Here is a 24,199-nt window from a genome sequence, read left to right as displayed (position 1 = left end):
AACGAGAAGAGTCCGTGGACTGACAGTCAAGTACCGATCGCTGCCAGAAGAAAGTGGACCCCCTGCCCAAGAGGACAGGACTGAAGGCAAGATGAGCCCACCAGCCACACGTGACAATTTACTCAAGAAATTAAAATTAGATAAAACTAGAAATTTGATTCCTCGGCTGTGCCAGCTGCATTTCTAAGTGCTCACATGAGTAGTGGCTACCCTACGGGGCAAGGCAGAAGCAGAACATTCCCACCATTAACGAACATTCCACCAGGAGCATACTTCTCTATAGAGGTAGAGACCAACACCTCCCCTGGCTTTAGTGACATGCTGGCCATGTACTCTCGGCAATAGCTATTTCAGGAAAATAGTGACATAGGAGCTAGGTGGTCAAAGCTAAAGAAGGGTTTTTTCAGGTGTACAGGAAGGGAATTCCCGGGGAAGGGAACAGGATCTGCAAAGGCACAGAGAAATCATTACTCAAATCCCCAATACTTCACTCACGTCTCTGAATGTCCCCCTCATCCTGTGGCTCTCCCCACCTGACCTCTGCCCGCGAGGAGCCTGCTTCCCCTCTGGCCTTCAAAAGCAGCCTCACTGGTTTTTCTCCTTTGGCCCATGTAGGTAGGGTGGGTAACTTCTTACTTTGCACTGCTGCTCCCAGACCACGGGCCCCCCTCTTTCCCTGAAACTTTACAACCACCATCCCATACCAGCCCACTACTCTTCCCTTTTATGGCGGTCTACAAACATCTGCGTCATGGCCCTCAGTATCCCTTGAGGATGTCAGTACCTGGCTTGGTAGCACTCTCTCCAAAACCATCCCTGTCCTACTTCTTGATAATTTCCACACATGCCTGGATGAACCTTCTAGGACCCTGGTCTCTCGATTCCTTGCCACGCCCCCCCCCTCCTCAGTCCCCTTGTCCTCTCCAGCACATCAGCCACTCACTCCCATGCTCATGCCTGAGACCTGAGAATTGTGAAGATCTGCAACCCCCTCTAAGTCAAACATTCCTTCTTCAACTATGACTTCTTCTTTCAGGCTTACACTCTCACCCTGACCCCGACACTCTGACGCAGCCAGAATCTGTATCAGTGGGTCCCACCATCTCGCTGCTGCCTCTCGTGGCTCCTGCTTCCTTCCCTTCACTTCACAGCGCCTGTCAGGATCATACTCATCTTGGGGGGGGGAGCCCAACAACCCAGCCCTGGTTAAATTCCAACGTGTTCCTCTTCCTTGCTTGCACCCACACAGCTGAATGTGTCTGGAGAAAAACAACAGCGCTGACTGTTCTCGCTTCGAATTCGTGATCACAGACCTCAAGTGCAGCCTTCGTGTTGCCAGGCAATCACGCTTTACCTCCCTTGTCCATTCACTCTCTCAGGCAACGATTTCATATGGTCTCCTCTCTTCTCAAACCTCCCATAGGGCTAGCCCCTCCTCATTCTGATGATGACCTTGCCTCCTACTTCACTGAGAAAAAAAAAAAAAGAATCAGGCCAAAAAACAAACAAACAAAAAAACAAACAAACAAAAAACAACCTCTTAAATCTGGGGCACCTGGGTGGCTCAGTCAGGTGTCTGCCTTCGGCTCAGGTCATGATCCTGGAGTCCTGGGACCGAGCCCCTCATAGGGCCCCCTGCTCAACAGGGAGTCCGCTTCTCCCACTGCCCCCGCTCATGTTTCTCTGTCTCTCTCTCTGTCTCTCTCTCTCAAATAAACACAATCTTTAAAATTTTTTTTTCTCAAAGCTCTCATGATTGCCTCTAACTACGTACCCGCCTCAGTGACTGATGTGCTCTGCATTCACCCCTCTTGCCATGGATGTCCTGCCCAAGACCCCAGCCAAGGCCAGCCTTCCCCTTTGTATCCCCTAGTCAGTACAGTCAGTATCACTACGGCCGCTGCAAACACCTGACTCTGCTTCCCCTTCCGTCCCCAGCCCCTCTTTAGAGCAAAACTCCTTGAAAGATTCCTTTATACGTGGATCATCCAGTATGGCGGCTACTGGCCACGTGTGGCTACTGAGCCCTCGAGAGGTAGCTAGTGTGAACTGACATGAGCCGTTAGTGTAAAATACACACTGGGTTTCAAAGGATGTGAAATATCCTGGTAGTAATGTTATGCTGGTTACATTGGAATGAGAACATTTTGGATATACTGGGTTAAATAACATACAAGAGATGTTAAAATTAATGGCACCAGTTTCTTTAACACTTTCTGAGTGTGGCTACTAGAATATTAGATTATATTCACACTCACATCTTTTTTTTTTTTTTTTTTGGACAATACTTGTCCATACTTTCTGCCCACAATTCTTCTTATCCCATTCTCTCTTAACCTGCTCTAATTAGGCTTCTGCTCCTACCTCCCCCCTCCGCTCACTCCCCCCCAAACGGCAGGGTCACAAATAACCTGTCCACTGCTGAATCCAACGGTCAATTCTCAGGCTTTTATCTTACACATCCTCTTGTTCTGGAAACGTTCTTCGTCTGGAGTCCAGGACACTGCTCTCCCTTCATTTTCCTCCTGCTCCACAACCGGCTTCTTCTCTGTCCTCTCTAGCAGTTCCTCCCCCTCTCTGTGATCTCTACATGATGGAGGCTACAGAACTTGGAGGTCTTCTCTTCCCTATACGCTTTCAATCCCTGAGCAGTTTCAGCCGATCTCATGGCTTGAAGGGGATCTATGCACTGATGACTCCAACATGCACATCTCAGCCCGGACCTCTGCCTCGAATTCCAGGCTCACACATCTCACAGCTTTCTCAGTACCTGCACTGGGATATGCAAATGGGCATCTCCCGTTCTCGAACCCAGCTTCAGACCTTAACTCCTATGGTAGATGATTACCGTACTGGCTCCCAGTAAGTCATACCCTCCCAGTATCCACACCCTCATGTGCTCCTCTCCCACGCTGATCAGGCCACGTGACCCATGTGGCTCAGCCATGCAACTTGCTTTGACCCACGGAATTACATCAAAAAAGTTGCCAGTGGAGGTGTGAGAAGCACCTGTACCCAGGAGTGTGCCTTCTTGGAATGCTGCCCTGAGAGCCCCATGCCATGAAAGGCCATGAGGATAGAGAGGGGCAGCTATCCCGACTGCTCCAGGCGAGCCCAGGCAAGACCAGTAGAAAACTATCTCAGTCAGCAAGGGCTGCCATAACAAAACACCATAGACTGGGTGGCTTAAACAAAAGACGTTTCTTTTTTCAGTTCTGAAAGCTATAAACTCTTAAGATCAAGTGCACAGGCAGGTTCATGTCTAGGGAGAGCCCACTTCCTGATTCAGAGGACGGCCATCTTTTTGCCATAGCCTCACAAGGTGGGAGGGGCTAGGGAGCTCTCCCATTCATGAGGGCCCCACCCTCATGACCTAATTGAACCCCAACTACTGCCCAAAGGCTCTATGTCCAAATACAAGCACACTGGGAGTTAGGATTTCAACATAAGAATTTGCCGGGGCTGGGGCACAAACATTTGGTCCATAACAATGAATGACCCAGTCAACCCACACAGTTGTGAAAAATAGGATATCACTGGTTTTTTTGGGGGGGTACCTCTTAATCCCTCTTCACCAATTTTGCCCATTCCCCCCAAAGCCCCTTCCCTCTGGCAAGCACGAGTTTGCTCTCTGTATTTAAGAGTCTGTTTTTGTTTGTTCATATACGTTGTTTTTTAGATTCTACATATAAATGAAATCATATGGTATTTGTCCTTTTTTGGGGCTTAGTAAAATACCTTTCAGGTCCATCCATGTTGTCACAAATTGCAAGGTATCCTTTTCTTATGGCTGAGTAATATTCCACTGTGTGTGTGTGTGTGTGTGTATCTCACAGCTTCTTTATCTAGTCATCTACTGATGGATACTCGGGTCACCTCCCTACCTTGGCTATTGTCAACAATGCTGCAATAAAAACAAGAGTGTGTAGATATTTTCCAATTAGTGTTTTCAGTTTCCTCAGATAGATAACCAGTAGCGGAATTACTGGCTTGTACAGGATTTCTATTTTTAATGTCTTGAGGAACCCCCATACTGTTTTCCACAGTGGCTGCACCAGCCTGCATTCCCACTGGCAGTGTAGGAGGGTGACCTTTTCTCCCCATCCTCGCCAATACTTGCTTCTTGTCTTTGATACTAGGAATTCTGACAGGTGCGAGGTGGTACCTCACTGTGGTTGAGACTTGCATTTCCCTGATGATGCATCATACTGAGCAGCTCTTCATGGGTCTGTTGGCCATCTGGCTGTCTTCTTTGGGAAAAAAATATCTATTCAGGTCTTTGGCCCATTTTTAATTGGATTATTTGGTCTTTTGGTGGTTAGCTGTGTAAGTTCTTCATAAATCTTGGCTACTAACCCTTTAGCAGATATGTCATTTGCAAATCTCTGCTCCCATTCAGTAAGCTGCCTTTTTGTTTTGTTGATCGTTGTCTTCAGTGTGCAAGAGCTTTTTACTTTGGTGTCATCCAATAATAAGCAGTGCTTTAAGCCACTATGTTTTGGGATGTTTGTTACTTCCATTCCCTATCCCCCTCTCCCCAAACCAATGAACAAGAACAGAGCCCTTCTCCTAGTCTTCCTGATCTCAATTAATGGTCTTCCATCTAAGTTACTCAGGTCATAGCCTTCAAGAGTCACCCTTGACCCCTCCTTCTCTCATACCCTATATCTGATCCATCAGCAAATCCTGCTGGCTGCACCCAATGACTCTCCTCTGGCTCTCCTGTCAGTACCCCCGCCACTAGCTTCTCCTGCCTGAGTTACTGTACACATCACTTACAGGTCTTCCTGCTTCCATCCCTGTCCCCCTGCGGTCTAATTTGAGCATAGCAACTGGGTGACCCCTTTAAAAATTCATTGGGATCGTCTGAGTCCACGGCTCAAAACCCTCCAATGGCCGCCCATCTCCCCAAAAGTAAACTGCCAAGTCCTTCTTGTGGTCTGTGAGGCCTTCTATATAATCTGCCCCTCATCTACAGCACCTTTCTGGCCTTGTTTCCTACAACATAACCCCTTCCTTCACATGGCTCTAGACACACGGACCTATTTGCCATTGCTGGAATATTCTAGAAACATTCCATGTCAGGGCCTGTATACTTCTTTGCTCTTCTTGGCATATTCTTCCTCTAGGTATCTGATGGCTCAGTCCCTTGCCTTACAAACCTTCACTCAAATGTCACATTCTTAGTGACGCCTTCTCTTTAAACGAGGCTACCTCATTTAAAACTTCAGCCTCCCTAGCCATTCAGTGTCCCTGTACTCCTTAACCTGCTTTAGCTTTTCCTCTCTGACACTTAACATCATCTGACTTACTAGACACTTCACTTGATTCTTTACTGTCTCCTTCCAAGAGAATGTAAACTCCCAGAAAGCAAACATATGTGTCTGTTTGGCTCACTGCTTTATCCCCAGCAAGTGCTTGATGCAAAGTAGGGGTTTGATAAATATTTGCAAAACAAATGAAGTGAGCAGCCCCACGTGTTCGAGAATTTTCGGCAGCTCAGTATCACTGGACTATCATATAGGAGGGAGGGATAAAGAGGAGATGGGACCCGGTTCGTGAAGAATTCTGTTTGCCACATTAGATATTTTGGACATTACAAATCACCTAGAGATCTTGGTAAAGGGCAGGTGCAGTGTGTCCTGGGTACAGATCTAGGGTCTGCGTTTTTAACTGACTCCCGAGTGCTGCGGGCCCACAGACCACACTTTGAAGCAAGGGGCAGAGAGCTTGCGGTCTGGCTGCTGACTGAAGTAGAGTGAGGCTAGAGGCAGGAATCGAACAAGTCAGGCATGATCCAGTCTGAACTAAAAGTAGAGTACAGGGAATAAATTTGAGAAATGATCAGGAGGTCGAATTGATAGCATTTGGCCACTGACTGGATGTGGGGGAGAAGGGGGGTGAAGCGCCGATGATTCTGTGCAGATCTCGGCCCGGGGAATGAGTGGACGATGGTACCACTCGATGGGATGGGGACCATGAGAGAAGGTGAGGCCTTGGGAATAGGGAAGAGAATGACTAACTTAGCTCCCAACAACAATGCCATCCCAAACCTTTGTGCCCTCTACACGAGACGCCTCCATTTTGAGCTTTTGCAAGGCTATGCCCCCCAGGGATGATCCCAAGATGACCACGGATATGGGATTTCCCATTCTCACCACTGAGCACAGGCCTAAGTCAGGTTCCCCTTCATCCAGGCATTTGACCAAATGAACTGCGCCTTCTAGTCTGTTTAACGTGTAAGAGGCTGTCCTGAGGTAGATGTCCAGGTGGAAGATCCATCTGGTAACCTCCTATCCTGAGGGGCTGGAGAGCCCCCTCAGGCCATGCCGCCTCTAGCTAGGCAACTTAAAGACCCCCCAAATCTCCGAGGATCCCAGTCAGCCCTCCGACAACCGACCACGGAGTGAGGACCCTGAGCTGGCAAAGTACCCAAGTGGTAGGCCCGGCCTAGCAGCTTCAGCACTGGAGTCGAGAGACCCCGGTCCCCGCGTCCACGCTCATCCGTGCGGTGCAGATCAAAACCCCTCTAAGCAGCACTGCCCCACTTGCAGGGAAATTTCAGGGTCTCTCTACCCTGCAGGAGCACACAGAAAAGCCAAAGGATCATGGAGCTATTCTACACAAAAATGGTACTGAAACCCGTAACACACCACAGCGCCTTGCACACGTTACGCGGTTAGTGTCAGCAAGTAGGGGGCCACTCTTGGATCATTTGAGGCAATGAGGCCTAAGCTTCAGCCTGTATCCGAATCCCTTAAGGGAGTGGTACTCGGACTTCGGCTGGCCTCAGAAACCCCTTGAGGGCTTGATGCAAGGGAGCTTTGCAGCCACCACCACAGGGTTTCTGACTCAGTGGGTCTGGGGTGAGACCCAGAGTCAGGAACCTGAGAATCTGTATTCCTAATAAGTTTCCCAGTTAGGCGGCAGCTGCTGCTGGTCTGCGAAGCACCCTGTGAGGACCCCTGTCCTTGAGAACTTGTAGGAAAAGCAGATGTCTGGGCCCCGCCCCAGAGACCTCAGTCCAGGAGAGGGGCCCCCCAATCTGGCCCTGTCTGAGAAGCAGTACCTCCTGGAAGCGGGTAAAATTACAATGGGAAGTACTTGCCTTAATTCTCCAAAGCATGCTTGAGCCCCAATTCCTTCCTCTTCCAGGGGGAAAATCCCACGGTCATTAGAAACTCTCCAATCCATCCCCCAGCACGAGCCTCAGCCCCTGGCCAGTTTTTCAAATTCCCCAGCCGTTCCCTCACCCCATGGGCCCTGCAGGAGCCTTCAAAATCTGCCCGAGCCCAAGTCACCGAGCCTTTCCCCTGCCCTCCACCTGGCCCGCAAACTGGAAGTGGGAAACCAGAGACAGAGAACTTTCCCAGCACCTTAAGGCTAGTTAGTCAAGAGAGGTGGATGAGCTAATGGGCTGGGCGGGGAGAAACAGGCAGACTGAGGTCAGTATGACCTTAGGGTCAGTTTTCAAGCCTTCACTGGCCACAGTACTCTTGTTTTACCTGTCCTAGAAACTAGCACACCGGCTGTGTCCCAACCCTCATCCTCCAAGAGGTAAGTGTAAAGCTTATCTCCAGAGACATGTGGCTTGCCCGTGTAAACCTTGGGGTTCTCACACCCCAGTTTCCTGAAATGTCCCCAAAGGACATCTGATCTGCTGTGCTTCAAAACACCTTTCTTACCCTGTGTCAGGCCTGAGTCCCTGGCTCCCCAATTTTGAAACAAGAGCTCCCTCTAGTGAAGTAAAAAGGGCTTTCCAAGTAGCCTGGAGGCTCCTTCATCCTGGGGGGCCCCTCTGGGAGCCCCTCCAGGAGTGGGGCACAGATCCCCCTGGCAGCATGGGACACTAGTGAAACCCTCCCCAGAAGAGGGTTTTGAAGGCATAAACGGCAAAGTGTTACAGGAGAAGCCAGTGATATGAAAACAGTCATCAAAATAGGAGGAAAAGATCTTTAACACAGTTCTCGTGTGTTTCTTCACTAATGCATTTAGTGAGCTCTAGCAGCGAGTAGAACTACTACCATGATTTCAAGGCGGTGGTGAGTATCAACTTTTCTCACCCAAGTTCATGAACCCTTATTCCCTATTCATGAACCCCACGTTAAGAACCCCTGCCTAAATAAAACCACCGCACCCACCCAACCGAAATTACCCACGGGGATGGAGAAAAGGGGAGGGAGTTCGAGAGTGGGAAACTGGGCCACCAGCCCCGTGGGTCCGAAAGCGGGTCCTCCACCCCTCCGGCGGCCTTCTTCCCGCCAAACCATCCCACTGGAACCCCTGGAAACCTGATCCTGGTACTTCCTCGCCCTGTGGAGCCCTGGCTCTCCCCCAGGACGCTGCTCCTCCCTCGAGCTGCTCTAAGCCAAGGCTCTTCCTCTGCCTTGTCCTGTGCTCGCAGCCAGCATGTGCGGGGAGAAGGGGGGTTGGAGATCCCCCCTCTCATTACTGCTTCTGGATACTTCCTCTTGTCTCCTTCTTGCAAGCTTCACCTTCAGTTTGTGACCACGGTCCTGCCCTACCCAACCTCGTCCCAGATCACTCTCACTGAGCTTACAGTTCCCCCTTTACACCAGGCCTTTTCCTGCCAGTACTGCTCTGGGGGGATCTCACCCAGCACTTCTAACACCCTAACCTCCAGGTCTCCTTTACTTCCTTAACCCACACACCTGCACCTTCATGCCACCTTGCTGCCTATAACCAGCTTCAGGGAGCACCGCTGGCCAGTCCGCCTCAGTTCTAGACCTCTGACCACAACCTCCCGTGGTTTCAGATTCCATACTCTCATTTCCACTGGGCACGAGCCCGCTCACCTCCTGGTGACCTCTGATCCCTTGATTCCGACCCCACCCCCACCCCCATGGACGTCCTCCCCCTCTTTTCTTCCATACCATGTGCAACAGCACGACGATCACTTGAACTAGCCCCCTCAACTCCCAGTCGGGCAGAGGCTGCTCTTTATCCTTGTCACTCCACACTTCTCCCTACCCGCTCGCTAGCTCATCCCCAAGGGGTGGCCTACTAAGGGCAAGAACCTAAGAAACGGGATGCCTGGGTGGCTCAGTGGGTTAAAGCCTCTGCCTTCAGCTCAGGTCATGATCCCAGGGTCCTGGGATAGAGCCCTGCATCGGGCTCTCTGCTCGGCAGGGACCCTGTTTCCTCCTCTCTCTCTGCCTGCCTCTATGCCTACTTGTGATCTCTGCCTGCCAAATAAATAAAATCTTTAGAAAAAAAAAAAAAAGAACCCAAGAAACGGCTCAAACCACACTTTAGGAGACTGGTAGGCAGAGTCATGGTACCTTAGCAAACAGAAACCATATGAAGAGCAAATTTACATAATGGGAACAAAGTGATGGGCATTATTCCTATTTTACAGATCAAGAAACTGAAGCCCAGGAAGTTCAGGAACTTCGCTACGGTCACAGGGCTCATAAGCCACAAAACCGAGGTTTAAAAGCAGGTTAGTCCAGCTTCAACAGGGCCGTATCTCAGAACTGTCTCAGCCAACAGCCAGCCGCCAGGCCTGTCCAAATTTCCTCTCGAGCTCCTCAGTTCCTTTGCCTGGGCTGGGAAAAAGTTCAAGGCCGGTGTACAAACCTGGCTACTTCAGATGGTCGGGGTCCGGAACAGAAAGCTCAAGTAGGTGTCTAAACCAAAGCTGCAGGCTCTAGCCTCACGGGCCAAAGCAGCCTTGCTCAGCTCATACGTTCTGTTATTGTTCCGTGGGTGACTCGCCCTTAGTCAGAAAACCGAAAGGAGGAAAGTGAGTGACAGGGTTACCAAAACCCTGTGCCAAACCCCAAACACCCCCTACTTTCTGGATCTTCAACACTATCAATCCAACCTTGGATAGATACTTCAAACCCGATGTTCTGTCCCTCCACGCAGGCTGCTAAGCCTTCCTGGAGAAAACAGGGTCACTCTACAGACCACTGCCGTAAAACTGCAAGCAAATCTGTTTCAGGAGGGTCCCCTCCGCGCAACTCACCAAATTTCTGGAGCTACACTGTTGGGACATGGTAGCAAAACCATGCCTCGGTCCTAGTTCCTGGGCTGCACTAGCCCTGTGCCCTCTGCTCGGGACCACATGGAGTGAGCAGCGACCACACTGAGCACAGCAGACCTAGACCATCTCCGTCCGCGCAGAGAATTCTATTGGACAGTGTGCGAACAGTCCAGACTTCTCTCCGGCTCCCATCTCCCGCCACGCCCCACCTCCATCCACTGCACAGCCCCTTCCCTCTCAGCAGGGGCCAGCACCTGTGGCTCCTCCCCTCCCCTGCCTCCCTAGTACCTTCGAAATACTCCCTCTCACTACTGGCCTTCACCTTAGCACCTAAATGTGCCCAGCCTTGCGCAGAGAGGAAAGGGGATGAGGGGGAAAGGAAAGGCCGGGAAAAGGCTGGGCTAAGGGGAGAGAAATTGCTCCCCTGGCTCTACAATACCCTTGACCCCTCCTTCCTGAACACCCTGCCCTTCCCCTCCCATCCCCACTTCTCCAGCGGCCTTACTTCACTAGAACTCTCTGAACAGACATGGTGCTCCTGATCACTACCACCTGATGAACCTTTCTCCTGCCTCAGATTCCAGGACAAAAGCCTACTCCTTCTTGCAATCCCCTAACATTCCTCTTCCTTTTTCTCCTATTCACCGACTGATGTTCCCTGAGGCCTTTTCTCCAAGTCCTATTTCTTCCCCACTGGATGTAGCTACTCCAGACCATCTCATTCACTTCCCTGTACGTGTGTGCAACACCTTTTATTTTTTTTAAGAGTTTAATATTCTCTTTTTTTTTAATTTTTTCAAATTTATTTTCAGAAAAACAGTATTCATTATTTTTTCACCACACCCAGTGCTCCATGCAATCCGTGCCCTCTATAATACCCACCACCTGGTACCCCATCCTCCCACCCCCCCGCCACTTCAAACCCCTCAGATTGTTTTTCAGAGTCCATAGTCTCTCATGGTTCACCTCCCCTTCCAATTTACCCCAACTCCCTTCTCCTCTCTAACACCCCTTGTCCTCCATGCTATTTGTTATGCTCCACAAATAAGTGAAACATGACACGGAAGTCAGCCTCCAACCCAGACTCCCCTAAACACCTCCAGAATATTCCATGAAACTGCATCCTAGACATCTCAGCCTGATAGCCTAGAAGTGTGTCAAACTCAAGTTTAAAAAAAAAAATCTTCTGGGGCGCCTGGGTGGCTCAGATGGTTAAGCGTCTGCCTTTGGTTCAGGTCATAATCTCTGGGTCATGGGTTTGAGGCTCATGTCAGGCTCCCTGCTCAGTGGAGAGTCTGATTCTCCCTCTGCCTCTTCCCCTGCCTGTACTCTCTCTCTCAAATGAATAAGTAAAATCTTTTTTTAAAAAATCTTCCCTCCTAAAACATGTTCCTTTCCTTCTGTGGCCCTAAGTCCATTAGTGGTACCCTATCTCCCCCCAACAACCCAGGCAGAAATCCTGGGGCCTCATAGACTTTGCCCTTTCCCTCGCTGCCATAGCACCTTAACTATAATAAATACTATCAGCTTAATTATACAGGATTATTAATTTAAATTAACATAACAATGATCTTAATGTGTAAAGCCTTGGTTCCTGAAAAGACAAAAAGAGGAGACTACTGCCACCTTGTGGCAAAACACTCATAAACACTGATGAGGCCATTGCAGTGCTCAAGGCAAATGAAGTATAAAGAGAATGTTCAGGAAAGAGTGCTTCAGGCTGCTTAAGGAAGTCAGACACAACTCTGGAGGGGGCGGGGCAGCATCGCTGAGCTAAGGTTCAAGGAGGACTTGGAGTTTGCCAGGTTCCAGACAAGCTGTTGTGTGCATGGACATGGGATTGGGGGCAGGTGGACCAAACCCAGCAACAGATTTATTCATTTGGAAGGTAAAGTGATGGGAGTTGAAATCTCAATGATGGGAAATGAGGTCAAAGAGACAGATAAGGGTAGAACTGTATCCATCTTTAATGCCATGTAAAGGAGTGTGGTCTGCCTCCTGGACAGGATTTTTAAGCAGGGGAGCAAAATCTGATCAAATAGGTCATTCTGGACACTGGAGGGAGGACAGATAGGGGGAGACGTAGAGGGCAATCGAGGGGCAGGGACCTGAGAGGGAAAACAGAACTAGTCCCTGGCGACAGAGGCTGAGAGCCTAGACTTGGGCAGGGAGGGATGGAAACAGAGAAGAAGAGCTGAATTTGCAAGCATTTTGAGAATCTGGATCATCTGGAAACTTCTGAACTGATTGGCGACAGGGCTGAGGCAGAGGAAGAGATCCAGAAAGTTTCTGGCCAGGTTTTTGGCTTTGGCCCTGGGTGAATGGTGGAGTTGGTAATACAGGAAAGAGAAGAGGAGAAAGAGCAGCTGGGAAGAAGGCGTATGGAACTGAGTAGTCTAACTGCAGACAAGTTTCCTTTGAAGGACCTGTGGTGTTTCTCGAGCCTGCAGTGAAATCTGGGGTGGAGAACACCAGGCTCTCTGGGGCAGGCAGAGCAAAGGGGCCCAAAGACCACCCACCAGAAGAGAGAACCAGGAGACAGGGGTGTCACGCAGCCCGAAGGAGAAGCAGGCATCGAAGGGACGCCAGCAAGGTTAAACCTGCTGACAAACACGAACTTCATAGGCACAAGGCTCTGTCACTTCAGAATTAAGCAAGGACCAATCCTGACCTCAAGAGCCACAGTGGAGAAGACAAATGCATGGTTAACAAGAGGCAGTACTGCGGTAGAATAGTAGAAGTACGTAACACCAGGTGCCAGGCATCGTTCTACGTATTTACACATATGAGCTCATTGAACCCTCACGGCACCCCTGTGAGATAGGCAGTGTTCCTGTCCTCCTTTTACAATTGAGAAAACAGATGCAGAGAGATTTAAGACACCAGCCTAAGTGCCAAACTCAGGATTCGAACCCGCAATCCATCTGAACCCAGCGACAACGTGCAGAAGCAGCGCTGGGTGGTGGTGAAGCTAGCTCGCCTGGTTTCCGGTACCAGGTGAAACTCTAGTGCTCCTAACCTTTGTGGTGCTATGGATTCCTTGGACTATTTGGGGCCTCCCCTCTCAGGATAAAGGTTTTGGTTGTTTGTTTTTTTTGTTTGTTTAAAGATTTTATTTGTCAGACAGCGAGCACAAGTAGAGGGAGCGGCCGGCAGAAGGAGAAGCAGGCTCTCTGCTGAGCAAGGAGCCCAAAGCAGGGCTCCATCCCAGGACCCCGGGATTATGACCTGAGAGCCCAGGGCAGATGCTTAGCCGACTGAACTACGCAGGCACCCTGGCGGGATGAAGTTTGTAAGGAGACAAAATAAGAGACACAGGATTAGAAGAGAAAACAGTAATACTGAAATGGCAAAATACTTGAAAAAATTAAGGCTCTGAAATGTTTAGGTAATGATGAAGTGCAAACGGTTTTGTGAAATCCTTACAGCAGCCAAAATGGGAGAAAATTGACATTGACAACAGCACCCCGAGTCCTGCGGACAGTTGCCTACGATTCGGCACTGAAGGAAACGCTGGATGTCAGTTGCAGTTAATGCAAATGAAGATGTGATTTTTTTTCTCCCATCCAAGGTCATGGGCCCCATAAGTCTCGTGGACTTACAAGGATTAAATAGGATCAAGATCAGGCAAGTAAAACACTTACCGAGTACCTAGTTGGTGGAAAGTGCAAAATAAACGTTAGCTTGTAAGATATGTACAATGTGCTGTGTGTGGTGATAGGGTCCTTCATTCATTCAGCCCCAAAAGACCAAGAACAGAAGAAGGGTTCCTGTCCTCTTGCAGACAGGCAGACACCTGCACTGCAGTGTGAAAGGGACAATCGCAGAACAGCTCCAGGGCCTGCCTGGAGAAACTAACATCCAAGGTTGAGTTCTGCAGACAGAACGGGTTCCGGGCCACCAAGCTGGAAAAGGGCATTCCCGGTAGAAGTCTTGCCGTCTTCAGGGCATGGAGGCATGAAAGTATAGGGGACCCTACAGATTTTGGTATCCCCTGAGTGTGGGGGACAAGGAAGAGAGGAGCATAAAGAGAAGAGGCTGGGGAAAAGGGATCAGGCCAGGTCATGCTGGGCCTTTTGTGCCTCCTGGAAAATCCACTGTGATCGGGGGGACAAGGGGGAGCCACTGGAAGTTTCTGGAGCAGGGAAGCGCCTGATCCTATCTGGGATTTTGGCACAGCTTTGGAAGCTACTGGAACAGGTTGTTGGGTAGAGATGGGGAGGCCGGAGGTGGGGGGAGACCATGTGGTGAGAGAGGAGTAAGGCCCAGGCCCAGGGTAGGAAGACTGATGGACTTGAGAAAAACTGGGCCGGTCAAAGCAGAAGAACATGGCGATCTCTCTGCCCAGCAGCCAGAATGATTCTTCCCCAAAGCATACCTGATCATGTCCAACTGTCTGCTCAGTCGTTTGGGGACAAACGAGAAACCATCTGGAAATAAAGTCGGATCCTTACTGCACATTGTCTACTGGGATAAATTCCAAGTGGATGAAAGATTAAAAGCTTTAAAAGAAAAATGAACTATTAACACAGGAAGGGAAAAAAATGGTATATATTTTTTGTAGCCTGGTAGTAGAGAAGGATTTCCTCACCATGACTCCAAATTCAGAAGCTATATGGTAAGAGCCAGATAAATTACATAGAAATGTAAACACCCTACCCAAAGAAATCATAAGTAAAATTAAAAGACGACTGAGAAGATGGGGAAAAATACCCACAGCTCAGATCACAAAGGGTGAACTCCTAATATTCATATACAAATAAATAGAAATATATTTCAATTATACAGAAATAGAAATAGAAAGTATATATAGAAATATATATAAATCTAGAAATAGAAATATTTATATCACATATGAATATACAGAAGTATAAACAAATATATAGATTATAAAGAGCTCCTAAGATTCAATTTTTTTGAAGATTTGATTTACTTGAGAGAGAGAGAGAGAGAGAGAGAGCACAAGCAGGGGGAGAGGCAGAGGGAGAGCAAGAAGCAGGCTCCCCCCTGAGCAGGGAGACCAATGTGGGGCTCGATCCCAGGACCCTGGGATCATGACCTGAGCCAAAAGCAGACCCTTTAACCCACTGAGCCACCAAGGCGCCCCTCCTAAGATTCCATTTTGTTAAAAAGGCCAACAATGCAAGGAAACGATGAGCACATGAGAGGAACATGGAGTTCAAAGAAGAGGAAATTGAATGCCAGTTCAAACATGTAAAAAGATGTTCCCCTTCACCCAAAGTGAAAGAAATTCAGATTAAGTCTGAATTGCTACATCATTATTTTAACCCAACAGATTGGCAAAAAACTGAAAAATGCTGAGAATCCACTCTTTTGGGGAGGGTGTATGGAAACAGCTACCCTTACCCCACTACCGGTGGGCATTTACATTCATATGACTTTTATGAATTTGGAAACTCCCGTCAACATTATGAACACACATTCACTTTTGATTCAACAATTCTACGTAGGGGGATTGATCATATTTGAGACACTCACACACACACAAATTTGCGTGGGTACCAGATCACACAGCACAGTGTTATTTGTATTAGCCGAAGATTTGAAACTACCTAAATGTCTACCAACAGGAGACAGAATAAATAAATTATGGTGTACTGTCATAGCCTTACATTTAACCCCAAGAACCCCGGAGACATACCAGTGGGTTCAAATCCCTGGTCTTCCCCTTACTAGTGGAGCTTCAGTTTCCTCATCTGTAAAAGGGATGTAACAGCAGCCCTGCGTAAGAGAACTGTGGTGGGGATGAAATGAGTTCATGTTTGCAAAGAGCTTGAAACAATGGCTGGCACCTCCTAGTGCTCTATAAGGCATAGCTATTTCTATTAGACTGTATTTTAACATCCACATAATGGAACACATGGGCTACTTTGTAAAAGAATGAGGAAGCTTCTTATGGGCTTACAGGAAGAGCTGTCTAAAGAAATACTGTGAAGGCAAAACAGAAACAACACCAAAACAGTTGTGCAGTATGCTATTTTGGGATGTGTGTCTTACAGAGGAGGGAAAAGAAAAGAGTTTTTGAATTTACTTATATATGTGAGAAGAAACTCTGGGAGGAGATGCAAAAACCCAAAATGGAGGCTACCTGGGGAGTTGTAGGGCATACCGCGTGGATGGGTAAAGGGTGGGAAGGTGATCTGTTACAGAATGATCTTCTGGATTTTAGAGTTTGAACTCTATAAAGGATTTACATAGGAGAAGAATCAACAGGAAAGCAAGCTTGTGTTACGAACCTTCTTAAAACTTTCCCTGGCTCTCCAGAGTTCTTAGAATCAAGGCCAAATCCCTGACCATGGCTGACAAAGCCCTCCGTATCTGACCCCTGCCTGCCCCTCAGGCCGTGTCATCCAACCTCTCCTTGGCTCTCCCTCCTGACACAGCGCCTTATACGTGTGTTTTCGTGAGGTTATAAGGGTGTACCCCCCACCCTACTCTTGCCTAGTGAAGCCCCAGTGATATGTATCCTTCAGACTTCAGATGAAAGGTCACTTCTTCACGGAACTCTCCCCAAACCTCCAAAGTAGGTGTAAGTTTTATTCTTAGCCCTCATTAAAGCGCGTTCCCTTCCTTCAGAGTACTTACCTCAGTTGTCACTATATACTTATTTGATTATTCGATTCATACCTGTCTCCTCCCACTACATTATAAACTCTATCAGGGAAGGGATGGTATCTGGTTTTCACTGATCAGGGCATCCCAAAAGCCAGTGGAGAGCCTGGCAGAAAGAAAAGAGTGTACAAATAGGTTGCTTTGGTTTGAATGTCTGTGTCCTTCCACATTCATATGATGAAATCCTCACCACCAAAGATGGATGGTTTTGGGAGTGGAGCCTCTGGAAGGTGTCTTAGGTCATGAGAGCAGAGCCCCCACGAATGGGATTAGTGCCTTATAACAGGGACCCCCGAGAGCTCCCTTGTCGCATCCACCATGTGAGGATGTGGCAAGAATGGGCCAGCTGGGAACTAGGAAGAGGGTCCTCCCAAGAAGGCAACCATGCTGGTGACTTGATCTTGGACTTTCCAGCCTCTGGAGCTGAGAACAAGAAATTTATGTTGTTTACAAGCTACCCAGTTGGTGGTATTTTGTTATGGCAGCCAGAGAGGAGTAAGACGTATGTGTCAGTTGAAGGGATAAAATAGGTGCAGGGGTAGGGGATGATTTCCAGGTTCTAGCTGGGGTGATGGGGTGGTACCATCTATCAAGGCCCACAGGGAGAGTAGCAGGGCTGACGGGGAAAATAACGAGTGCAGCACAGACAGGCTGAGTTGGAGGTGTTCTGGAGCTTTCAGGTGGAGATGCTGAGTAAACTACACGAAACTAAAATCTCATTAAGTCTGGGCTGCTGATAGCAACATGGCAGCCATGACTCTTCCAGCTGGTGGCTGACCTGTGTGAACACGTGACTACTTGGGGAGCAGCAGAGCCAAGAGGCAAGCCCAGAACAGAACTCTGGGGAAATGAACATGTCAGGGGGACAGAGAAAAAAGAACCCCCGATGGAAACGTGTGGAGGCATGGTCAGTGAGGCAGGCGAGCCAGGAGTGGGAGAGACTTCGGAGGCCCTCAGAGCAGAGCCATCCAAAGAGGAGTGATCTACGTCCACCACAGCAGAGAACTCCAGCAGGAGCTGAGAGGGAGCTGTTAGGTTTTATCAGGTAGACATAGTCAGTCATCGTCAGCAGTGTTATTTCTGTGAACAGATGGGCCGCAGGGGCCGGGGGGGGGGGGTGGTAGATACCCCATGGCAATGTTCTAACGGATGGGAGGTGATTGAATAGACGGGGTCATGAAATGCAGGCAAGTGCCACCCATGGTTATGTTCTGTTTCCTGGGGTGATTTCAGGTGATAAACAGAGAAACATTTCATTTTTAATAGCTATGTATTTAAAAACATTAAATAGGCACTAAAAATATTAAATATTAAAAATATGTCACCAGTGTACTGAATCTAGGATTTTATTGAGTACAAACATATTTTAGAAAAAAAATATATTTATAAATTCATATATAAAATATATAGTTTTAAGTATATATAAATATATATATTTATAAATATATATATGATATATATACTTTTTAAGACTTTTATTTGAGAGAGAGCAGGGGAGGGGGGTTGTCGGGGCGGGGGGAGTAGAATCCCCACTGAGCAGGGAGCCTGGTGTGGAAATCAATCCCAGGATCCTGAGATCATGACCTGAGCCAAAGGCAGACACTTAAGCGACTGAGCCACCCAGGTGCCACGCAAACAAATACATTTCAGGACAAAGAAAAATCAGTAGATTTAAAGACATACGTAGATAATAATACAGATGGCTCTGTGGATAAGGCACAAATTATCATACCCAAAGAACCGAGTTTTAGGAAATCTTGTTTGGCTAATAATCTTTGAAGATGCTTAGTTGTGGAGGGGAGATGAAAAGAGACGGTGTAGGGTTGAGAGAACCTTTTTTTTTTTTTTTTTTTTTTTTTAAGAATGGGAAGACTTCAGCATCCTTCTTGGCTGAAAAGCCAGGAGTGACAAAAAGAGTTGAAAATGCAGGTAAACAAAAACAAGAGAAGACAAAAAGAGAAGAAAATCCAAGTAAAGGAGGGAGACTTGATGGCAAGAAGTTCCAGGGGTTGGGGAGGGAGGTGACATAAGGACAACACGGCTTCCTCCGAGATGCGGGCTGGAGTGCAGGGACAAAGGCTGGGAGTGGGGTGAAGCAGCTTTCACAGCAGAGGGAAGTAACAGAGGGAATCCCTGCCAGGAAGTCACTGTCTTCTCAGTCCTTGCTTGACAGTGGGGAGGACGGGGAGTTTGAGGAGGGCGGTAAAGGTTCAGCCCATGACTTCTCAGGGCAATGTGTAGCAGAGCTGACCAAAGACGGAACACAAGAGCAATGGTGTTAAGAGCACAGTTATAATAGACCATGAAATCGGAGGGGCCCCAAATCTGAATGACTTGAGAGATTTCCCCCAGGAGGCCAACACTGGGCATTGGGACTGGACGATGGTGCCTGTTAGAGGAATGAGGGGTTGAGGCACTTTTAGGAGCTGGTGAAACGAAATTTCCAGTAATTGGTTATAGTGGGACGAGCTGATTGGGAGGATGAGGAGGCTGGAAGGAGTAGAGATTCGGGTCACAGAAAGGGATATAGGGGCTAAGGATCTTAGACAGACGAGTTTTAGGGATAGGGAGAGGGCAAGGCCAGTTGGCGAAGACAAGAGGACACAGAAGTCACCGCAGGGGAGAAGTCCAAGCTCTGAGAAGCAGGAGTGTTTGGAGTGGTCTTCACTGGAAACCTCTATGGTTGCTGGCCAGAGTCGGAATAGAAAAGCTTGAGTGCCAGGCATCTAAAGGCATCTAAAGGCATCCAAAGGCATCTAGGAATATGGGAGAAGTGGCCAAGAGTGGTCATAGTGAGGAAAAGAAAAGGTGGAGAGAATGGTAAAAGAGAAAGCATTTTCACTGAAGGGAGAAATGGCATATTGGTCTGTAAGAGACAGGGGGGCCCCCCAACAGGCCATGGAGCTGAGCAGGGAGAGCGACGTCCATTAGGGGGCGCTTCAGGCAAGCGATAGGAGGACTTGGTGTTCCAAGGAGAGAGCTGGTTACTTTGGAGGGATGGGGTTCTAAAATACACATGGAGCACTGGGTGTGGTGCAAAAACAATGAATACTGTTATGCTGAAAAGAAAGCATTTAAAAAATAAAATAAAATAGAATACATATGGTTGACCCTTGAACACCACGGGTTTGAACCTGGCAGGTCCACTGAGATGAGGACTTTTTTCTGGCAGATGCAGAAAAGTATCATAAATGTGTCTGCTCTTCCTTATGATTTTCTTCAGAACGTTTTCTTTTCTCCAGCTTATTTTGTTGCAGGAATATAGTACCTAATACACGGGGCATACAAACTAGGTGCTAAGAGACAGTTTTTCTTACTGGTAAGGCTTCTTGGTCAAGGCTTCTTGGAGGCTATTAAGGATTTAAGTCTGGGGGAACTCAAAAGTTGTGCATGGGTATTCGGGCTGTGCCGTGGGGAGGGGACTCCATTCCTAAGCTGCACATTGTTCCTGATCAACAGTATCTCCAGAGAGCCAAAGGTAAGGAGCTGGGAGAAAAGGAAATAGAAATCAAGAGGCAAGCTGGAGGAAGAATAGAACAGTGGGGGAGAAAGGATGTCCTGTTTCCTACAGCGGTGCCAAAGGACCACAGAAGTAACAAAGGACCACAGAAGTAAAGGAGGGACGGGCTCCGTCCTGAGCACCAGCCAGCTACCCAGAAGCCAGAGAAAGCGGCGGGACCTTGCGTTTCAGGGAAACAGGGCTCCTGGCCGTGGGCGGTATCTACAGGACAGCTGTCTTGCCTTGGATAGACACTTGGAACTCAGTTATTTCTGGAAAATTACACAACTTCTAGGAAAGTGAATCCCCCAACCCCTCAGCTGTTTTGATTGATAGGGAATCTTCTTGCCCCTGCTCACTCCAGATGGATTTGCCCTCTACAAGGCCCAGGTCCAAGGCTCAGGAGCAAAGGTGAAATCAGCCTTAGGAAACCTAGCCTTTTCGTGAAAAGAGCATAATTTCCCCCAAGCGAACAGCAGATGACAGCAAAGAGCCAGAAAGGAAGCAGAGGCATCACAGCGCCCAAAAATGGTGAGGAATAAATCGGATTATGTTCCCCCAGTGCCCTCTGTTGCACTTAACGCCAACGTAGTACAAATACAATGCTCTCTTCCCCACCTAGACGGGAACTCCCTGCACTGGGGCATCTCTGATTCCCTAGTGCAAATTCTGGGCATGCAGTAGGTGTTCAATGAATATGCTGTGGGGGCAGCTGGCTGGAGGGGAGACCCCCTGACTGGATGTGGTTAGGAGACAGACACCTGCCTTTTAGGACAACAAGGTGTGTGGGGGGAAAGTGCTCATCTAAGAGGGAAATCTAGGCCAGGTTTTGAATCCTGGCTCTGTTACTTAAGGCTGGGAGCAAGATACCTAGCATTTCTGATCCCCAGTTTTCTCCTCTGTAGAAGGGGCATTTTCTACCAGGGCTGGTGATGACAGAACACACAAAACAGGTCTAGCAAAGCATCTCACACACAGGAAACTCAAAAAGTTGGTGTTCACCATGGTTATAATTACTGTTAGAGTTTTTAGAGGCAGCAGAGGAGAGAGGAAAGAATCACTAACAGTTAGTGAGAAATAAATTGGAATGAGGCCTTGGAATCCCTACTTCCTCTGCTTGGTTCCCCCCAAATGGTGCAACAACAGATCCAACAGAAGGCTGCATTGGCATCTATCACTTCTAGAAGCTGCAGCTTCCCAGACTGTACGGTTTTTTTGTGCGGGGGGGGGGGGGGTGGGGGGTGGGTGGAGGGGGGTAGTGGGGATGCCTACTTGGTATCTGCCAGGTCAGAATAGTCAGCTCAGCTACCTAACAGTTTGTTGTGGGCACCTCAGAGCACCTTTGGCCAGAACTTGACTCACAGGCCCCAGAAAGGGGGGTTGGTTCTGGGGCTCTGAGACAGCTGCCTGCCTGATTCTAGTCAGAATGAGTGTAACCCTCAGACTGAAATATTATTAGGAAGCTGTTTCCTGCACCACAGGGGACAGACCTGAAAAATGGCCCAGGGCTCCTGGCTACTGAGACTTTCCTTAGAGCTTACACGGGGGAATAGTGCATTGAGAGCAAATTAAAAGGAAGTGCTGACTTGGTGAGACCCCAAGTGGCTGCACAGCATAAAAACAGCCTCAAAGAAGACAAATCCCAAGACGTTGACAGAAACCAGGGCACAGGGGGCCAGCCTCTCCACCAGCACGAGACTCCGAGGGGAGCAACTGTGCCCATTCTTCACTGTGTGTCTTGAGGCTGACTGGTCCTTGAGGCTAGCTTAGGCCAGAAGTTCTCGAGATTTGCCAGGATTCCTGAGTTAGAGGAAGCACGACTTCGAAACTGTCCTCCAGTGGCCCCAAAGGCCCGTGTAGCTGCGTATCATTTTTAACGTGTAGAAAGGAAGCCCTTGCTGCTTGAATTGAGGTGGGGGGGTCTGGTCTCCCGGAAAAGCCCCAGCAACTAACATAGAGAGGCTAGTACTGAGACTAAAAGGGGATGCCTTCCAGGTATAGGCCTTTGAGGAAGGTTAGAGCCTCGAGAGGGAGGGCTCTCACAACTCTTCTAGAAGGGATGGGAACTCCCCTTCCACCTACCACATGACAGAGGAAGGAAGGGATACTTTAAGGGTCACTGTGAGGTCACAAAGAGTTCAGTCAACTTTCTTAGGCTGTCTCAACCAAGTTGGTCGTCTCTCCCTTGTGAGGCAATCAAGGTCAATGGTTTATTTTACAAGGTAATCCTTGTTCTCTTACCTGCTTCTCTCCATCCTATAACCCCACAGTCCCTGAATTTCTTGCCACTCTCAATATCTTCTTTGGTTCTGAGAGGATGGATATAATGAGCAAGGGCATACGGTCCCTCTCTTGAGAGGGCCAGGGGGCTTCCGCCTCTCCGACTCCACGCTGCACAGTGAGGCAGGGGGAAGGCACAGCGTGAGTGAGCAACAAAGTGTGTGGGTATAGGGAGGCTCCATGTAAGCCCAATGCCACCACAGACAACGAGCCCAAGGCCTAGACCCTAGGACACAAAATCAGCGGCACCGTGCTCGCCCACAAAGGATGGTTCTGGAAATCCCCCCAGGACTCTTTGCAGGCCTTATCCATGCCCATCTCCCTACCCCCTGATGAGTGGCAGAAGACATCCTACAGACACCCAGCCAGGCAGCAGCCCAAGATTCTGGTAGGCACCCAATACCCTGTGATTCCCCCAAACAGAAGGGAGCGGCGAGGTGTGACGGGCACGAAGGTGTGCTTTGCTGGCCTTACCTCCTTTCCAAAGCAGGTAGATGGGCACCACGTAGAGCATAACATGCTGAATGTAGTAAATCTCCAATTCGAAGGGGAGCTAGAAGGACAGGAGGAGGAGAGGTGTTTCAGAGCAGGAAGTACTCACGTCAATAGCTTCTCAAGTTGAACATGCTTGCTCTTTGGGACCCGCATCATGACCCCCCCCCACCCCGCAGTGAGTCAGGGGCTCACTTCCCTTTACCATGAGGGAAAAAAAGAATGGAAGGGACAGACACTTAGGACCTAGGCTGGCATCTTCCAAAACGTATTTGGCAGAGATGGTGCTTGAAGAACGTTCCACAAAGAAAGCTGGTTACAACGGAAGAAATGTCACACAGACCAGGTACCCCGGAGAGCCACCATGTATCCTCGTGGTAGAGTGAGGATCTGGGTGGTCTCTGCAACTACAAAACCAGCTTACCATGGTCTACCTAGTGTTTCCCAACCTTAGTGAGCCTGTGCCTTTTTGTTCACGTAACACTCAGTACTCTGTGGGATATACTCGAACAAACACAACCTGAAGTCCCTCCTTGCTCCTGGGGAGGAGGCAGCGAACAGTTTAAAAGCTTATTCCTTGGCTGATAGGAAGAATGCGTGGAGTAGGATTTCTTACTCCCATTTTCCAGGTTTAAAAAAAAAAAAAGTAATTGCTAGGTCTGGCCTGGTCTAGATCCAAGCATAAAGAGCTTCCCTGCTGGATATCTGGGGTCAGTCCAGAGTTAGCCCTCCTTTTGGGTGAAGACCAAGCAGCTGGGCCGATTCTGACAATGGCTGGCCAGAGAGAGCATCCCCACCCTCCCTCCCCGGGGCCGGCGGGCTCGCTCACTGCTGCTTTCCACCTCTCTCAAAATGGAAGCTCCAGGTTCTCAAAGCAGAGCACGGTTTCCACCTGGCACACGGTCCGCGCTACAGAGTTTGGCAGAGGGCAAAGGAATGGAAACAGCTGGATGGCTAACTCAATTCTAGAGGAGGGGGAAAAAAAAAACTTCAGCAGCTGGCACAAGGCCTGGCCTCTGGGGCTTCCACAGCCCACAATACACACACACACGCACGCACACACACACACACACACACACACGCACGCACACACGCACGCGCGCCTCTAAAGGGAAGCCCAGAGAGACAAGGACACCCCGGGGGAAGGGTCAGCTGCCTCCCTGTTCCCTACAAGGCAAGCACAGAACCCAGACTGTGTGCTAATGACAGCCCAAGCCTGCCTTGTGCCAAGGGCTGGAACCCAAGGATGGCAGAGCGCCCAGAATGGGGGCTGGGACGCCTGTGGA

The 24,199-nt window shown here is 48.9% G+C and overlaps 1 protein-coding gene across 5 annotated transcripts in view; it reads right to left on the bottom strand.

The window, feature by feature from the left end:
- The window catches only part of TMEM164 (transmembrane protein 164), a 153,882-nt gene that overhangs the window by 9,215 nt on the left and 120,468 nt on the right, over positions 1 to 24,199 (bottom strand). For all 5 annotated transcript variants that reach the window (XM_032329498.1, XM_032329500.1, XM_032329499.1 and 2 more), the window contains one exon: positions 22,896 to 22,974. In XM_032329498.1, coding sequence (XP_032185389.1) covers positions 22,896 to 22,974 — 79 coding nt within the window. The remainder of the gene's footprint in view (positions 1 to 22,895; positions 22,975 to 24,199) is intronic.

This window comes from Mustela erminea, chromosome X, assembly GCF_009829155.1.
Source record: "Mustela erminea isolate mMusErm1 chromosome X, mMusErm1.Pri, whole genome shotgun sequence".
Taxonomy (NCBI): Eukaryota; Metazoa; Chordata; class Mammalia; order Carnivora; family Mustelidae; genus Mustela; species Mustela erminea.
This window is presented reverse-complemented; position numbering and strand designations above follow the sequence as displayed.